Source organism: Lathyrus oleraceus, chromosome 1 (genome assembly GCF_024323335.1).
Source record: "Lathyrus oleraceus cultivar Zhongwan6 chromosome 1, CAAS_Psat_ZW6_1.0, whole genome shotgun sequence".
Taxonomy (NCBI): domain Eukaryota; kingdom Viridiplantae; phylum Streptophyta; class Magnoliopsida; order Fabales; family Fabaceae; genus Lathyrus; species Lathyrus oleraceus.
Genome location: NC_066579.1, coordinates 209,831,689 through 209,850,162, shown reverse-complemented (window position 1 = coordinate 209,850,162; position 18,474 = coordinate 209,831,689). Strand labels below are relative to the sequence as shown.

The following is an 18,474-nucleotide window of genomic DNA, read 5'->3' as shown; positions in this document are numbered from 1 at the left end:
TCTTGCCCTCCTCCGTGTCAAAGATTGATGACTTCGACGTCCTCCTGGGAGTTCACAATCTTCCCCGTCTTTGTCTTCGGCTTGGTAAATTGGACAGTCAAAATCATGCAAGACCATAACAATGTCGTTATCAATGGTCTCGGTGGTGTCTCTGCATGATATGATTTATGCAATTTAATTAGAAAGTGCGTGCATAAGAATTAATGTCATTTTATTGTAGATAAAAAATATGAAAGAAAAGGAACAAAAATTTGAATGCAAATTTCCATTTTATTAATGATAATCAAAGTTTTAAAAATAAGGAGGCCCTACAACATGCCATTTTGCCTTGGGTAGAGCATAGGGTTTTGATTAAAACAATAAAATTACTTTTTAAAGAATTGGGGGATTTCCACAGTCTTCCAGTTCTTTAATTCTTCATCGGGCGCGGCCTGATGTATCCAGCTGGATACCACCTCATCATAAGCTTCATCGTTGATCATCACAACATGACCACTAAAGATATGGCCAACACTAGTGAATGTCTCCTCAATAGGGGGAACTTGCTTTTTGTCATGCTGACTGCTTGCTTCAACTAAGGATGGTTCATATCCCAAACCAAATGTGTCCCATTTCTCGAGCACTTCTATCACCTTGCCCCAGCCTTGGGCTCTCCCATTCTCTATAGCAGCTTTAGTTCCTTGCTAGGAGGCCATTGACATCTCCGATTTTGGTGACTCAGATATTTGTTGGACTATCAATACGTTCACCACTTCCAAGGACTGGAATGGTGTCTCAGTGATTTCTCCTTCCAGTTCGATATATCTGAAAGAAGTCAAGTGGCTAACCAGAATATCCTCTTCACCTCCTATCACGATCATCTTGTCATTCGTGATAAATTTTAGCTTTTGGTGTAAGGTAGAAGTCATTGCGCCCGCAGAATGAATCTAAGGTCTTCCAAGCAAGCAGTTATACCTGGGGTGTATGTCCATAACTTGGAATGTAATACTGAAGATAGTTGGGCCAATCTTAATTGGTAAGTCAACCTCCCCTATTACTGCTTGCCTTGAGCCATCAAAAGCCCTCACTATCAGCGTGTTGGGTTTCATGTTTAGTCCTTCCAACGGAATTTTCACCAGAGTGGTCTTTGGGATAACATTCAATGGAGAACCCGTATCCACCAAAACTCTTGATAATAGGGTATATATGCATCTTAAGGAGATATGTAGAGCTTTGTTGTGATTCTTCCCTTCGGCGGGCAGTTCATCGTCATTGAACCCTAGGAAGTTTCTGGTGGTTACACAAGCTATCACATCATCAAATTGTTCCACTATAATGTCTTTCATAATGTGAGCAACACTTAACACTTTTATTAACGAATCTTTATGTGCCTCTGAGCTGAGTAACAAAGACAACATGGATGTCTTCGAAGGGGTCTGATTTAACTGATCCACTACCTTGTAATCACTCTTTTTTATTATCTTCAAAAATTCTTCAGCCTCCTCTTGGGTAATGGCAGCTTTTGGAGATAAGCGCATTTCTTGTAATTCAAGGTTTGGAATAGGAATTTGGACATGGGTGGCAACTTCCTTCCCTTTATCTTTGGAAGAAGCATCAACGGTTCTTGGTGCAAACACTAGGCCACTGTGTCTTATTCCGGCTGGGCCCATAATAGAGGTAACATTTGGCTCATTAATGACCACAGGTTGGTCTTCTTGCCCCTGCTTAAAAGCTCTGGGCTGATATATCCACGGTACTGCTTTTTCATCTTCGTATGCGAAGGGTGCTGGAAATTCTATCACTAACTGGGTGATGGGGATCTCCACATTGATTGTGTCGTAAGGAATGCTAATTGCAACTATTTCTTTTTCCTTCATGTATTTGTTGCGGCGCTCAATCTGCAGTTCACCTTGATCTAATAGTCGCTGGATTAAACTCTTCAACTCTTCGATATTTTCTTCATTAACTAGATCTATTGGGATCAAACCACTCTTCAATAATTGTGCACCTATCACGGCAATAGGAGTTTGAATTTCTTCAACTTTCTTGATCAGTTCACCCTTATTGATCTCTTCAATGGAACTGACTGACGCACCTCCATGTGTTGGCATGGGATTGGTGTTTACGTTCGGGCGTCTTGGAGTGAAGGTGACAACTTTAGCTTCAATTAAGTCTTGCACACGATTCTGGAATGCATAACAATTTTCCAGAGTATGGCCCGGTGCACCCATATGAAACTCACAGTGGGCATTAGCATCATACCCGGGAGGATATGGGAAGGTGGTTGGCTTCAACTCTCTCAAGGTCAATAGTCCTTCTTTTTGTAGGTACGGAAATATGTGGTTGTAACGCACAGATAAAGGGTCAAGTTGCCTTCATGGTGGCCTTGGTTTGAACTGTCGTTGCGGAATGGCATTTTGTTGTTGTCGCTGTTGTGGAGGTTGTTGCTGATAAACATGTTGCTATTGTGTTGGTTACTGGTAGGGTATGGGTACCACAGCGGCGACTTGGTCGTATGAAATCTGTTGCTTACCTTTATAACCCCTTGATATAGCATTTGTATCACCTTCTTTTTTCTTCTGGAAACCTCCAGAATACTTATTCGGTGCATTGGGGGTTACAATAGCTCCTTGAATTTTTCCATCCCTCAAGCCCTTCTCAATGCGGTCTCCAATCATTACTAGGTGAGCAAAGTCTGACCTGGAACTGCTCACCAATCTATCAAAGAAAGGGTCTTTTAGCGTATCCACGAATATTCCAGTCATTTCCTTTTTCGATAAAGGAGGTTCAACCTGAGCAGCCAACTCTCTCAACTGTTGGGCGTATTCTTTGAATGATTATTTCTCGTGCATGACCATCCCTTGTAGCTGCATACAGTCGGGTGTCATATCCAAATTGTATTTGTACTGACGAAGGAAAGCATCTGACAAGTCCTTCCAACTTTGGATTCTCCCTTGCTCCAAACTCATATACCACATTAGTGATTCCCGACTTAAACTGTCTTGAAAACAGTGTATGAGTAGCTTGTCATTCTCAGTATGGGCAACCATTTTTCTGAAATACATCACCAAATGACTTCTTGGACAAGTTTGGCCTTTGTGTTTCTCGAAATCAGGAGTTTTAAACTTAGTCGGGATGACCAAATTTGACATCAATCGCATATTCATGGCAGCGGAACCAAAGATGTTATTCCCCTTTATAGCTTTGATTTTCTTCTCCAAGGCGCGAAGCCTTTCTACAACGGAGTCTGGAAAAACCTTAGGTTTTGGTGGATTTGGTATATAAAAAGCATCGTATGGGTCATCTCCTCCCACCTCAGACCCATGTTGAGTAGATGCATCAGAAGGCTCCCCATGATCTCCATCTCCTTTGTTCCCTACAGGTATATGAACAAAGCTCTTTTTGGCGTGAGTGAAGCTCTCATCCTGATTGACTAGTCCCGACGTGCCAATGTGACTGTCATTCTTCCTCATTCCAGTTTCTGCTTCCGCCGCCCTCTCTCTAGGCAATTGATAGTATCATCTCTAGTAATTGATCCATCTTCTCTGGGATAGCGGTGATGTTTATCCTCATGGTGGCTTGGTTGGCCTCTACTTGCTCCAACGTCATCTTCTAGTTATAGCGCGTCTCGTATCGATGTTGATTAGTCAGCGTTACTGGATAGAGGGTAAAAAGGTTGTGTAAGTTTTTTGGAATAAAATGCGTGATGTGTTAGATGCATGCAGATGAGAAAGATGGTTTTTTCTTTTTTTCTTTTATTTCCAGGGAATTATTCATAATGGTTGTCATTATTAAGCATTTGAAGAAACATAAAGCCAAGAAATAAAAAAGAGGACCATCCTCATTCGTTCAATTTTTCAAAGTACGAAATACAAAGGCATAACAGCCCGAACCAATACAGCTCAAATACTAAACTTCTGAGAAAGCATAAACTGAGTACAAGAAAAAACAGAAAAATCACACGGCAGATTTTTGGGTTATAAGTTCCTCCAACTCAAACTTGAACCTCTTCACCATTCCTTCGCACATCATAACGAAACTGACCACGACGGGATGTGTGTTGTCTTGGTCCAGTCCTTCCACTGCCTCTCTCAATCTCCAATGCATATCTTGGGCTAGCCAATTACAGAATTCTACCAAATCATTAAGCTTTGCTTTGTACCCATCTTTGTCCTTTTGCAAAAAGTCAATAGTTTTCTTGAAGGTATGTAGTCCTCGATAACCTGCTCTCTCTCTCTCCTTTAGCCATATCATAGTGTCTTGATGGAAGGCCTCAAGTCTGTCCTTCCAATGTTGAGCGTATTCTCTAGCATCCTTTGCCTCTTGACATTTCTCAGCCCAAATTCTAGGTGTGACTCGGGAAGCTTCGGTGGCTCTTTCCTTAAGTTAGCGCTCTTGCTCCACTTGGGCTTCAGAATTGTGAAGGGAGACAGTGAGATCATGTATCTTAGCCTCTAATGCCTCTCTAACTTCTTCTTTTTCTTTTGTTGCACGTAGCCACCATCTCTTATTCTTTTGGCATTCTTTCTCAACTTGTTTTAACTTCTCTTTGCTAGTTTCTAAGCAGAGGTCAGCTTGTTCTACGCCCACTTTCACCTTCTTTCTCTTGTGCTCTTCTTTATCGACATTTTCCTTAGTTGCCTCTAGCTGAGCCTTTTTTCCGCTCTAGTTCCCACTTCATCTCATTCCTTTCATTTGAAACTTGCTAAAGGCTAATCTACAACTCTTCATTTTCTCGCCCGAGTCTTGCTATAGTAGCCCTTAGTGCATCCACCTATTCAATCGAGACAGGGATAGGTTCTGGTGGTGGAGGTTGAGTAGGAGGATCGAGAATGAATGGCAACTTGACCTCTTGGCTTCTCCTTAGGACCCAATAGTAATAGGGTTCTTTATCTCTTATAACACCTTTTCCTTTGTCTTGTCCCCTGAAGCGAACTTTTTCCCAGGCTCGGATAACCCTTCTCAGCATAACGGGGTCTTCCATATCGTGAAACACAAAACCTTCTAACAATTGGTCATCTGGCTTGTATGTGATAGGATAACCCAATTGCCTTACTGCTAGGACTGGATTATAGTTAATGCAACCCTTTGATCCTATCAATGGTACATTCAGAAAGTCTCCACAACTAGTAATTGCATCTTCTAAGTTCAAACCATGAGGGTACCAAATAATGGCATTTTCTGTGAGTCCTACCATCTTTTGAGACCACTCATATCCATCCATCCTCTCAACCATATCAGCATCTTTGAACACAAGAGAGACAAACCATTTGTAAAGGAGTGGTATGCAACACAACATCAACCCTCCTTTCTTCTCAAAACGTAAATGCAGTGATAAACATCTGCCAAAAGTGCGGGTACTGGATCTTCGTCTTTAACTTAACGGCCCAAAACACATTAATAGCTGCTATGTCCACAAACTTCTCCACATTAGGAAATAACACCAATCCAAAAATGAGCAAGGCCATAATAGCATCATAGGCTTCCCACTTCTGGGCTTTGGCAAAGATTTGAGCAGTCTTCTCTAAGTATTCTTGAGAAATTCCTTGTACCTTTCCCCAAATCTTGGTGTTAGGAGTTAGATCTTCAACATGAATATTCAATACTTCTGCCAGCTCCTTGGGCTATGGGATTTGACCCAGTCCCCTATAAGGTCCCTTTTTCTGTTTAGGAGAGTCCAATATCTTCCTGAATTCCTCCAAAGTTGGAGCCAACTGAAAATCTCGGAAGAGGAAACTTTTGATTGGTGGATCATAAAACTGGGCTAGTGCGGTAATAGCATCCTTTTCCACTGGTACAGACAGCAAGCTTAAAATCTTCCCATATTTGAGCGTGAATGCGTCTCGACCGATATTGGTCAACCCATCTCTAAATGCAATGAAGTCCTTCACACGTGGTACTTTGGCTTTGATTTGGAATATTTTTCTCTTTCCTGGCTCCATCTACTCTTGAATGCTTAATCAACTGAAAATTTCGAAATTCCATGAAAATAAAAAGTGTGTAAGTGATTTTGCTATGCTCATAATGAATGCAATATGATGTTTATGCAATGACAGGGATCCAGGTTTCATATATATCACATGGTACACCCTATACGGTGGTTCTATGTTCTTTACCCCACACACAAAGGATGGCCCCTAAGGTCGTCCATTTTCAAGACAAGAACTTAGAGTCATGGATTGTGTTCAACATCCCATCGCAATAATGGGCTAGCCACATCGTGATGGAAGTTTTGAATCAATCTACTCTAAGTGGGATCTTCATATTGTTCGAACAGGTGTAGACACCTCGGTTCAATACTACACAATCGTCAATCATGAAGATAGACTTCAGGTTAAGGCGAGGTTCCTAGAGTCACGGACCATGTTCAAAGTTTCCTCGCAATAGTGGGCTAGCCATATTATGATAGAAATTCCTAACAGGTCTACTCTAGGTGGAGTCTTTGTATTGTCCCAACGAGGTGTATACCCCTCGGTTCAATACTACACAACTCCAGGTTCTAAGTTCTTCTCAAAGCTCGGGTACGGAGCTTATCTCACAACATGTATCAAGCATCATAGATCACCCAATATAATAGCATAATAAGTCACATATCCTAAATAATACATCAAGATATAAAGAAGCAATAATGAAGAAAAAACAATATTTTAACATTCGTCACAAATTGAACTAAGTTAGGCTTGACTCTCTCTAGCTTGGAGCACCATCCCCAGTAGAGTCGCCATTTGTCACATCTCGGAAAATACAATCCCTCGCGATGGTCACGGAAAAAAAAATTCGAACAGAGTCACCACCGAACTTTATTTATCCCAATGAAGGAATAGGAAAATATTGATAAAACCTTTAAAAACAGAATAATGGTCGTCGCAACCATATTCAGGTTCGGGAGCCGATTACGCAAGGGGAAGGTATTAGCACCCCTCACGTTTGTTGTACTCAACGGGAACCTTTTAGTTTAATTTGCGGTTTGAATGTTAGCTTATGTTGTTTGTTTTCTTCGAGTGATAAAAATATTGAAAAGAGATGGATGGGAACCTCAGAAAGGGGGAAAAGAAGGTTTTTTATTAGTGTGCTCGCCAAGATCTCGCAATCTCGTGCCTACGTATCATTATGGTGCAATAAGAAAATCATAGCATTCGTAGTTTGGGGAATTACGGTTTGTTGGTGTCTTTTAATGAACGACTGTTTAGATCGCATTCTAAAGGCTAAACGTTAGTTTGTCTACTCTCGGCGGAGGCTTAAGTAGTAGTTTGTTGTGCACGTTAGAAAGGATTAAACATTGTTCTTTTTGAAAAGAGTTTCGATCGCACGGGGGCGAGGAAAGAGGTTTGATAAGTTGGATCGCCTTCTAGCGGTTAAACGTTGGCTTGCATGCTCGCGGCGGAGACTTAAGCGCTAGTTGGTGTACGCACTAGAAAGGATTAGGCATTGTTCTTTCTGAAAAGAATTAAGTCGCCGATCGCACGGGGGCGAGAAATTTAGTTTAATGTATTTGGTATTTTGAAGATGAACGAGAAAAGATTTAGCAATGTGGTGCACACCAATCGCTCAATTCTTTCAAGGAATAACAAGGCGAACGCCTTCTACTCCCTTTTCGTTTAAATTTTTATTGAAAGCTGTTTGCGGAAATTGAATATGCGCGGTAGTGAGGTGTGCGCCTCCCACTTGCTTATTCAAGGAATAATGAGGTGCGCGCCACCCATTCCTTTATCCAAGTTCATTTAGTGTGTTTTAATCGGAAGTCGATAATTTGAGCAATATGGTGAGCACCAATTATTCAATTATTCGAGAGATGGTGAGGTGAACGCCTCCCATTCCCTTTTTATCTAAAGTTTGAATAAAATTATTAGAACTTATATTAATTTGGAAGAAATAATTTGAATTCGAATTTGGTAAGGATTTAATCGGGCGACAAGAATTCGAACAATATGGTGAATGCTAATCATTCGAATACTCGAGAGATAGTGAAGCGAACGCCTCCTATACTCTTTCTCATCCAAAGTTTATAAAAATATTCTCTTAGAAGTTATATTGATTTAGAAAAAGATTTGAATTCACATCGGTGTGAAATTAATCACTTGGCATTGGACCAACGTTTTGTTTATGAATAAAATTGAAAGAATTTAGTTTGAAAATGATTATGAAATTTCTATAGTGATCAATATTTAATTAATCAAAAAATTTAATTAAAAATTAAATGAACCACTTAATTAATATAATCAAAATTAATTATCAAAACTATTTGATTAAATCAAACACTTAATGTAATCGAAATTAATTATCAAAATTAACTAATCTAGATAAAAAAGATTAGTTAAAAAAGATTAGTTAAAAAAGATTGAAATTTAATTAAAAAAGATTGAAATGAATAGCTCACAATGTGCTCCAAACCGGTTTATATATAGCGACCACATAATCGAAATGTCGTATATAAAGATCGAAACACGGCGAAAATACCGAATTAATGTATAGAACTTGTAACGACATAACGACATAAAAGATATCAAATTCGTTGGTTAAAATCGGATTCACACAAAACCACAATAAAATAGGATAATGGCCAGCCACAACACAAGCTCATTTCCATCATTATCACAACACCAATATCATAACATTCAGATCTAAACACAAGCACACCAAAATTTGGACTGCAATTGATAACCGTAATAGGAACAAATAAACAATAGAATGTGTAAATTTGACATCAATAGTCAAACAAAATGTAAACCTTCCATACAGTACTCTCTAAACGATCCTTCTAAAAAATAAAAAACCAAATTAATGTTTTTTTTTAACAAATAAATAAATAAACAACATTGTTATATTATCATGCAGAACCGAATTACTATGTTTCAAACATAGGATAATATTAAACAATGATGAGAAAACTCTAATTATAGATAAGAATTATCCACAAACCTTATTATATCCCTGTACTGTAATATTTGAGGAAACATCGAATGAATCCTTCCATTAAGCTTTTCGAAGATAATCCGATACATCATTTTTCTCAGGTTACCGTTGCAACTCGGCTATTTCTAGATAACCCTGAATATCTTCAATGATGATTTGTTATCCTTAGGTTGCCGCGAATTTAGATCGGAGCTGAAAGGGGTTGGAGGTGTTTGAGGATGAGTTGTGAAGAATGAAGGAGGATCGGTTTGGAGGTTTTAATGGAGGCAGCGGACGCTGGCATCGCCGGTTCATGATGCGGAAGGTTGTTGTCGGCGACTCATGTGGTGGCGATCTGTATGGTGAGAAGGATAATGAAGACGGCGGTGTTGCCTTTGCCAGCGTTGATTTGCGCGGCAGTGAAGAGGAGGTTTGTGTAGGTGTGAGAGATTGAAGGTAGGTTGAGAAGTGACGAATCGTGGATTCACGGCGGGAGTGGTTTTCGTGGCGGTGGTTTTCGTGGAGGAGATTATGGTGGAGAAGGAGGTGATTTGGGGACGAAGGCGAGGGTTTGGCTTTGTGGAAGTTTCCGGCGAATGGAAGAAGGTTATCACCGGAGGTGGCGGAAGATTTGGGTTGTTTGAAGCAGTACCATTGTTGCCACTTGATATTGAGGATGAGATCGCAGTGCTAGTTACAGGTCTTGGCCGCCCATCTGAAAATATTGGGGCATCTAGCTATGGGATAGGTGAGCGTGCTCCATCAAAACCAAATATGGGATCCTGATAACCAGAAGTAGTAGTGCGACCTTTAGCACTTACACCATTTGAAACAACATTGTAATTTCCATTTGCAGTATCCACAGAGATAGGCTTTTGATCAGCAGCTACAGAGGTGGAAATTTCACCCTAGGGATGGACAGCAGGAGTAGGTGTGAATGGGGTAGGTTTAATGGGGATTTGATGTTACCGCGGCGGAGCTCGTTTCAAACGTCGGCGGCATGAGGTTTGTTGGGTTTTTGTGGTAATGATGTGGGTTTAGTGGAAGAGGAAAAAGTGAGGCGCGGCGGCCGCTGTGAGGTAGAAGGAGAATGGTGGTCGGTGGTGTTGACGGCTTTAAAGAGTGAAAACCTACTATGAGGAGGTTCCAAAGTGGTAATATCGACGAAGGAGAGAGTGATGGAAGTGTTAATTGAAATAAAATTATGTTTTTAGCCTTTCAAATAATTGACAGAATTTATTTCTTTAGAGTCACTTTAGTTGTATCTTTTATTCTCAATGTATAAATAATTGTGTGATATTCCAATTCAAAATTAACGCCAAAATCTATACTCATCAAATATTACTCTTTTCTCTATTTTCTCTCTCATCTTCATCTTCCCCAATTTTCTTTTCTTCCACCATTGTTAAACCTTCAAATTTCAGTTTTATGTTCTAACATTTGGCATCAAGAGCCTTGGTTATCGATCCTAATCCGCTGCAACAATGGCAACCGTTTCCAATGATCGAAATCCCACCAATCTCCCGATTCTTGATTCGAAGAACTATGATAAATGGGTAAAACAAATGAGGGTTTTGTTTGGTTATCAAGAGGTGCTTGAAATCGTCGTCAATGGAGTTACACAATTAGGGGCAGAGGCTACCGACATTCAAAGAGCTACACATAAAGAAGAGAAGAAGAAGGATCAAAGCCCTATTCTTGATTCATTCTTGTGTTGATAACGACAATTTCGAGAAGGTTGGCGATTGTGAATCGGCGAAGCAAGCATGGGAAATCTTGGAGAAAGCATATGCCGGTGCCGTCAAAGCGAAGGTTGTAAGGTTACAAACTTACAAGCGACAATTCGAGTTAACACAAATGGAAGATAAAGAAACGATCAACGACTACATTACGCGCATTACCCGGTTAGTTAATCAAATCAAATCCTGTGGGGAAACGATTCTTGAGCAGAATGTTGTATCGAAAGTATTGCGTTCGTTAACGTCGCGTTTCGTCAACATAGTTGTGGCTATTGAAGAATCAAAGGATTTAATAACTTTGAGCAAGGATGAATTGCAAAGTTCGTTAGAGGCACATGAGCAAAGGATGGATGAGAGAGGCGCCTACAAAGCTAAAGCGGAGATTGCTTTGCAAGCGCATTTCAATGAGAAGAATAAGAGGTTGTAAGGAAAATTTGCGGTGAGAGGTAAATCAAATTTTCAGAATTTTGGTTCAAATGATTCGCAAAATTCAAAGCATTCGACGAGTGAAATGGGTGAAAGTAGCTCCAAGGATAGTGGTCATAGCAATGGTTTCAAGAAGCGTGATGTGAGTAAGGTGCAATGCTACAAGTGCAAATTCGTGTCGTGGTAAGTCGAATGAGAATCACAATACTGAAGCCAAGGTTGCTAGGGAAGAGGTAGATGATGAGGACACACTTCTAGTAATGATCACGAAGGGGAGTTATGGCATTACGGATGTTCCGGGCAGCAACTGCAGTAGTGACAGTTTGCGGGACAGCAGCTGTACTGTTCCGAAAAATAGCGAGAAAATGTATTCGGATCGAAATGCATTGGTTACCGTTCGTGATGGAGTCCAAGGGAGATATGAGTGGTACTTGGATTTCGGTTGTTCAACACATATGACGGGTCGAAAAGATTGGTTTGTGCAAATCAATCAAGCGACAAAAAGTAAAGTCAAATTTGCCGACGACACCACTTTAAGCGCCGAAGGGGTAGGAGATGTTTTGATCGGAAAAAAGAATGGTGGACATTCAAGGATCAAAGATTTCTTGTATATACCGGGAATTAAGTGTAATCTTTTAAGTATTGGCCAATTACTTGAAAGAGGATACAAAATTCGGTTGGAGGACAAGATTTTACGCGTTTTGGATTCAAATGGTTTGTTGATTCTAAAAGCGCCAATGGCTGTCAATAGAACCTTTAAGGTTGAGTTAAAGGTTATGGAGCATCGTTGTCTAGCTACCGCGGCAAGTATAGATGAGTGGTTATGGCATTACCGTCTTGGTCACCTTAATTTTAGGGATCTAAGAAAGTTACAACAAAGTGAAATGGTAACGGGGCTGCCACAAATTAGTATTCCAACTGAATTGTATGAGGAATGTGTGAAGGCTAAATAGCACAAGAATGTGTTTAGCAAAGATGTGAGTCGAAGAACCAAAGGCTTACTTGAGGTGGTATGTTCTGATGTTTGCGGACCGATGCAAGTAGAGACTTTTGGTGGCAATCGATATTTTGTTACGTTCATTGACGATTTTAGTAGGAAGCTTTGGACATATCTTATCAAGAGAAAAGATGATGTATTTGGAGTTTTCAAGAATTTTAAATCCATGGTGAAGCGCCAAAGCGGTCGGAAGCTCAAAATTCTCAAAACGGATGGTGGAGGTGAGTATACCTCTAGTGAGTTTGGGAAGTTTTGTGATCTTGAAGGAATTGTACGTGAGGTGGTGCCTTCGTATACGCCTCAACAAAACGGGGCTGCCGAGAGGAGAAATCGTACAATAATGAACATGGTGCGTAGTATGCTTTGTGGAAAAAATTTGCCTAAGGAATTGTGGGGTGAGGCCGTGTCTACAACCACCTACTTGTTGAATAGGTGTCCCACTAAGAAGCTAGAGAAACTCACACCGGAAGAGGCTTGGAGTGGCTTCAAACCAAATTTGAATCATTTGCGCGTTCTTGGATCGATTGCATATCGTCATGTACCAGACCAACTTCGGAAGAAATTGGATGATAAGGGTGAGAAGCTGATATTTGTAGGATATCACTCTACTGGAGGGTACAAGTTGTTTGATGGAAAAAATCGGAAGATCATCATAACCCGGGATGTGACTTTTGATGAAGTAAAAAATGCAGAAAATGCTGCAGTAACCGATTACCCAAATAGCAGTAATCGATTACTCACAGAAAATGCAGCAGTAACAGATTACCCTACTGGGAGTAATCGATTACACAGAGAAAAACAGCAGCAACAGTTTTTTGAAATCTATGATCCTGAGGCTTCCGACACCGCTGTACCAGAATCTACAGTAGTGCAAAATGATGTTGTAATAATGGTGGACCAGTGAGGCAAAGAGCCTTGCCTCATAAACTCCGAGATTATGAAAGATTGCAAGATAACGAAGTGAATAATGATGGTGATTTTGTTCATTTCACGCTTATGGCCGAATCTGAACCGGTAAATGAGGAAGAAGCCTTAAGTGATCCTAAGTGGATATGTGAAATGAAAGAGGAGCTGGAATCTATTGAGAAAAATGGTACTTGGGAGTTGGTCGATCTACCACTTGGAAAGAAACCGATAGGTGTGCGATGGGTCTATAAGGTTAAAGCAAATCCCAAAGGTGAAGTAATCAAGCACAAAGCTCGATTAGTGGCGAAGGGGTTCTTGCAACGAGAAGGTATAGACTATGAGGAGGTATTCGCATCGGTGGCTAGATTAGAGACTATTCGTTTGGTTGTTGGTATTGCGCATAGCAATAACTGGATGGTTTACCAAATGGATGTCAAATCTGCGTTTTTGAATGGTCCTCTTGTTGAGGAAGTCTATGTGGGGCAGCCACCCGGTTTCGTGATAAAAGATCAAGAGATGAAGTATTACAAGCTACACAAGGCGTTGTATGGTTTGAAACAGGCTCCAAGAGCTTGGAACAAACGTATTGACGGCTTTCTTATTGACATTGGTTTCAAACGATGTGTATCCGAACATGGAGTTTATGTGAGATTGGATACGAATGATGGTGTGATTATACTTTGCTTGTATGTTGATGATCTCTTGATTACGGGCAGCCATGTGTAGCGGGGTATTCGTTACCATTGGAGATATTGACTAAATCCAAGGTAAACCATACAAGTCGAGTCGCCACCGCACTTCTATTTATCCAAAGGAATGGTTAGAAAGCGAACAAAAACCTAATAGTTTTAACAAAAACTAGTAAAAGAAACAGAGATCTGGGTAAGGGGGTTGGTTATGCAATGGAAAGGTGTTAGGCACCCAAAACATCCTAGGTACTCCTAGGGAGCCCTTTTCATACTTGGTAAGGTTGTTGTTTTGTGAAAAAGAAAATTGTGCAAACATGATTGAAGAGATGGTAAGAGAATGTAAAAGTTATTTACATTTTGTGTTTGGATGGATAAACCCATTGCCTACGTACCATATTATAAAAAGATTAGGATCAAAACCTCGTAGTTCGGGGTAAAAATCTCAAAACAAATTGGTGAATTGATTGGTCCAAAAGCCTTAAGGTCTTTTGTTATCAAAGGGAGAAAACTCAACCTAAAACCACAAATCCACCATGCGAGGATAGCTTCAACATGCTAGTGAGGGGTTAACCCTATAATAAGCATGGAAGACTCATTGTCCATCACTAAGGATATAGGTGAGTATTACATCTACCACAAGGATAACTCAAACCAAATAGCTAAAGGGTATGGAAACTTTTGATTAAGAAGGTGGCCATTGGAACCACAAAAGGGAAATTTGAATGGGTTATATTTACCAATTAGAAGTATATACAAAAGTAGTCAAAGTTGACTTAAAAGATTCAATTCAAAATGAGTGTTATGAAAAGAAAGTTTGAAAATCAAAAGCATAAGGCTTAGGTTTCTAATGTTGAAAACAAAGGTTAAATGTTTGCACAAAAAGGGTTTTGGCTTGGGTTAGAGTGGAGAAATGAAGAAGAAGGGCTAAGTCCTAAGGAAAACAAAAAGATGAGGGATAAGAAATGAAACCACACTAGGAGTTCCTCTCTTGAGATCATATTGATGATCCAAGTGGCTCCCATCCTTTGGAATAAGCAAGCACAAAGTATAAGCAATCAAACAAGTCTCATAAGAGATCCTCAATGTATCTTGTATCTTCCATTTGGATGAACATGGTAATGATCTTCCAATTAAGCTAAAATGGAAACTCCTAGTTCAAGAGAACACACATCAAAAGTTCCATGGGGTAAAACACTCTCCTAACCAGAGACCAGGGAAACAACAAACTAATAGGGAGATTAAGACTCGAGCCTAATAGTTGTCATGCAACCAACATCCCTAAGTTGAAGTCTCTAACAAGAACTTAACTCACAAGTAAACAAACATCACACACTATATCCATACAAGAGGCTCAAACAATGGGTGGGCTTTAGTCAAGAGGGGTCATGTCAACCTCGACAAACAAGCCAAACTGTAAAGGGTAATCTGTAGCTCTTAACCACTAACATTGAACGTTAGGGTGAAGCTGATCAAATCGGTAATGAGGATGAGACCTCATGCTCTTAACCCTGGCCAGGGTGAGCTCATGACAAAGAAAGCATGGGGATCCAGAAAGTGGGATCCTTTTCCACTTGACAGACTCTGGACAAAGATCTGGGGCACATGTTCAGAAGCATCAGCACGTAGTGCGAGCATAAAGAACGACACACTGAATAACGGGGGATTGGCTACTAATCCCTTTTATCCGTCAATTACCTCTTCTCTTAGAGGTCTTACCAAATAGCACATGCCTCTCCTTGGAGGTCTTTGAGCACAATTTTAAACAAACACAAACAGAGCCTCTGAAGGAGGACTTGCCAACAAAATGCCTGCCAAAAAGGTGACAGGGCTTCCAGACTACATGAAGTAAGAAGCTAACTACCTGAGTGGTGTGTCAACCATAATCCAATGCTCAAGCAAGAGCTAAAGCAAGCAAGCAACTAAGGTACCTGTACAAAGACTAAACAGTTAGTACTTCAGTCATAAAACCAGCAGACAAGCAGTGAAACCCTCTAACAGTTACACAATTCAGTGCATAAGTGCCCTTGCACTCAAATGAGCTCATGAGTTCACCATATCAATTAAACCCTACAAAACAAACATAGGTTATAACTCAATTCATTTTGTATCTCACAAAGTGAGAACAAATCCAACCATCAATGATAAGTGTCCAAACCTGAAACACAAAACAAAGTTAGTTCATGTACAAAACCCTAGTACAAAGACAAGATTCAAAACCTAACCAAATAACCAAACCAGAACCCAATCTTCTACACATTACACCTTTAAACACTCCACAAAATGTCCTCAAAAGGACCAGCATCAAATCAATAACCAAATGCCTCAAATTGCCTATGCCATGCAATGACCAAAAATATGCACAAAATGAACTTCCAACTTAGAAAATTCATATCAAATCAGAGATGCATGCAATGACTTTGAGATTTTTCATATAAGTTCCTTATGCTATGAATGTTCAATATGCAAAAGATCAAATCCAGAATGATGCAAATGCTATGTGAACAAAAATGCACCAATTCAATGTCAAAAATGTGACACAAATTGTCACATTTTTCTCCATGTGTCAAAAATGATGATAACATGTGAGAAAAATTCCAAACCAGTGACCAAAAATTCATATTGTGTATGAATGTCAAGTATGCAAAAGATTGGATCAGAATGTTCAACATAGAGAATTTCACAACACATTGAATACAATATATCAATTTGGCACCACATGGATTCAAAAATTCACATATAAAAATCCAGACACCAACAATTCATGAAATTAACACCATAAAAAAGTAGACATCAATACAAAACTATGAAAAATAATTGGGACTCATTTGGATCATTTTTGTATTTTTTATGATTTAAACAAAACAAGCAAAATAATTGAATAATGCAATGGAAAAATGGAGGGAAATAAAATGTTCAAATCAAATCATAAAAAACAAAGGCCACACGATCTGGCGCGCACATGCATCAACGGCTCACATTTAAACTTATGAAACGCTGCGTTTCATTAAACACAATCATCAGCCCAATCATCAGTCAAGACACGCGTGGCCTGGTCAAAGGAATCGCATCCACTCATTCTTCCACACAGTGACACACATGGCATACACGAATGTAAAACCCTAGCACACGCAGACGCCTGAGCTACAGCTCCGGTCGTCTTCTCCGACGAACCAACGGTGGCTCCCACGGCGACGCCACCACAAATTTTTCAGAAATTCACAAGTCTGGTACCATTCGACTCGTCTTCTCACGCAGGTTCCAAATATGACCTCAATTCAACCTAATTCCTTCTAGATTTTACAGATCGAAGAGAAGAAGTTTTGAGATCCAAACTTTCAGTCAACATATCATCCTCAATTCTCACTCATTTTCAATTCTAAGCATATATTCGTGCTCTACTCAACGAGATCTACAGTTCTATATCATGAAAACAGCAAAAGGAGAGGACGAAAATTGAGTCACCTTGAAGTGAAGCTTTCTGTATACGCGATCTCTCAAGCTCTACTGCTCCAGATCATCTCCTATGAGCTTCCTTTGAAGCTTTGTGCATAAAGAACTGGTTGAAACCTCTTGAATCTACTTCAATTTCCAAATTCCATCACCATGCGAATGCTCTTGAAATGCTCGAAATCTTGATGAATTGCACCAAACAATGGATGATTCTTGATCAGTGAAGCATGAGGATCAAGAATATGCAAGAATATTTGAGGTTTGTGTGAAGAAAAATGCAAATCGAAGAGAGAGAATTTTGAGAGAATTCTTGAATTTTGATCTGAAATTGGTGGTTTTTTGCAGTTATGATTAGGGTTTTTCTATTTATATCCCTTGCTAATGACAATGATAATCATCTTTTCCATTTGCTAATCATGATTAGTGAGATATGAAGCCATTTGCAAAAAATGCAAAATGAGCTCATGTGGCCATAATACACGTGCTCAGCTCCATGCAATGGCTTTAATCCACTCAAGAACATCCAAGGGCCATGATTTGAAGATCAACTTGCTTGCATCTTAAGCCAAAAATGAATGGTGGATATTTACTTCAAAATGAACATGTGTGAAATAATGAACATTTGACCATGATCCTTTTGCACAATTGAGCCAAATGATGTCAATTTGAGATGCCTTGAACATGAGAAGCATTTTGCAAAAAGAATGGACCAATTTGAAGCATTACACCAAAAGTTATGCCATTTTGAATTTCCATGCACACTTTGTGATCAAATGACCATAACTCCTCAACCATTTATCATATGGACATGAATTAGGACTTTTTGGAAAGGGAATACAAAGATCTACAACTTTCATGTTCACCAAAAATCCATTTGAAACTTCTTTGACATTGACAAGTCAAGTTGAATGTGGACTAAAAACTTGCCAAATTTGGAAACTTTGAATTATAGGTCATTTTCCATTTTTAGTAACTTTTGCCATGACCTTTGAATCTTCAAGATGGATGTTTAGAATGATGAATAGACCCCATTTGAACATGATTGAGGTGTCTTAACTCATTTCCCCACCTCATAGCCCTCAGTTGACTGCACAGTTGACTTTTGGTCCTCAGATGACCTTGAAATGTCTTGATTAACTTGAGCCTCTACCACTTGGTGAAATTGCTTCAAAATGAAACCCTAGATCATGTAAGCTCCTTATAATAATCATGTGATCCTCAACCCAAGAAAATACCTCATCTCTTGCACAAAGGATCTTCTTGAAGCTCTTGACCTGGTGATTGCTTAAGCTACAAACAAAAGATGTTAGTGACATATTTTTGTGCTTTTGGTTAGTAAATAAAACAAGAAAAGCAATGATATACAATTCAAGCATGCTTGGTGATCTCAAACCAC

General features: G+C 39.7%; 2 protein-coding genes across 2 annotated transcripts; one reads left to right on the top strand and one right to left on the bottom strand.

Moving 5' to 3' along the window:
* Positions 1 to 365: 365 nt before the first annotated feature.
* Positions 366 to 2,657, bottom strand: LOC127100384 (uncharacterized). Its single transcript, XM_051037536.1, has 4 exons — positions 2,475 to 2,657; positions 955 to 2,165; positions 744 to 804; positions 366 to 683 (listed from the first exon to the last, which is right to left on the bottom strand). Exons 1-4 carry the CDS (start codon positions 2,655 to 2,657, stop codon positions 366 to 368), a joined length of 1,773 nt encoding a protein of 590 aa, XP_050893493.1.
* Positions 2,658 to 10,355: 7,698 nt separating this feature from the next.
* LOC127100379 (uncharacterized) lies at positions 10,356 to 11,989 on the top strand. Its single transcript, XM_051037523.1, has 3 exons — positions 10,356 to 10,463; positions 10,609 to 11,030; positions 11,188 to 11,989. The coding sequence occupies exons 1-3, from the start codon at positions 10,356 to 10,358 to the stop codon at positions 11,987 to 11,989; spliced, it is 1,332 nt and encodes a 443-aa protein (XP_050893480.1).
* The last annotated feature ends 6,485 nt before the right edge of the window (positions 11,990 to 18,474 follow it).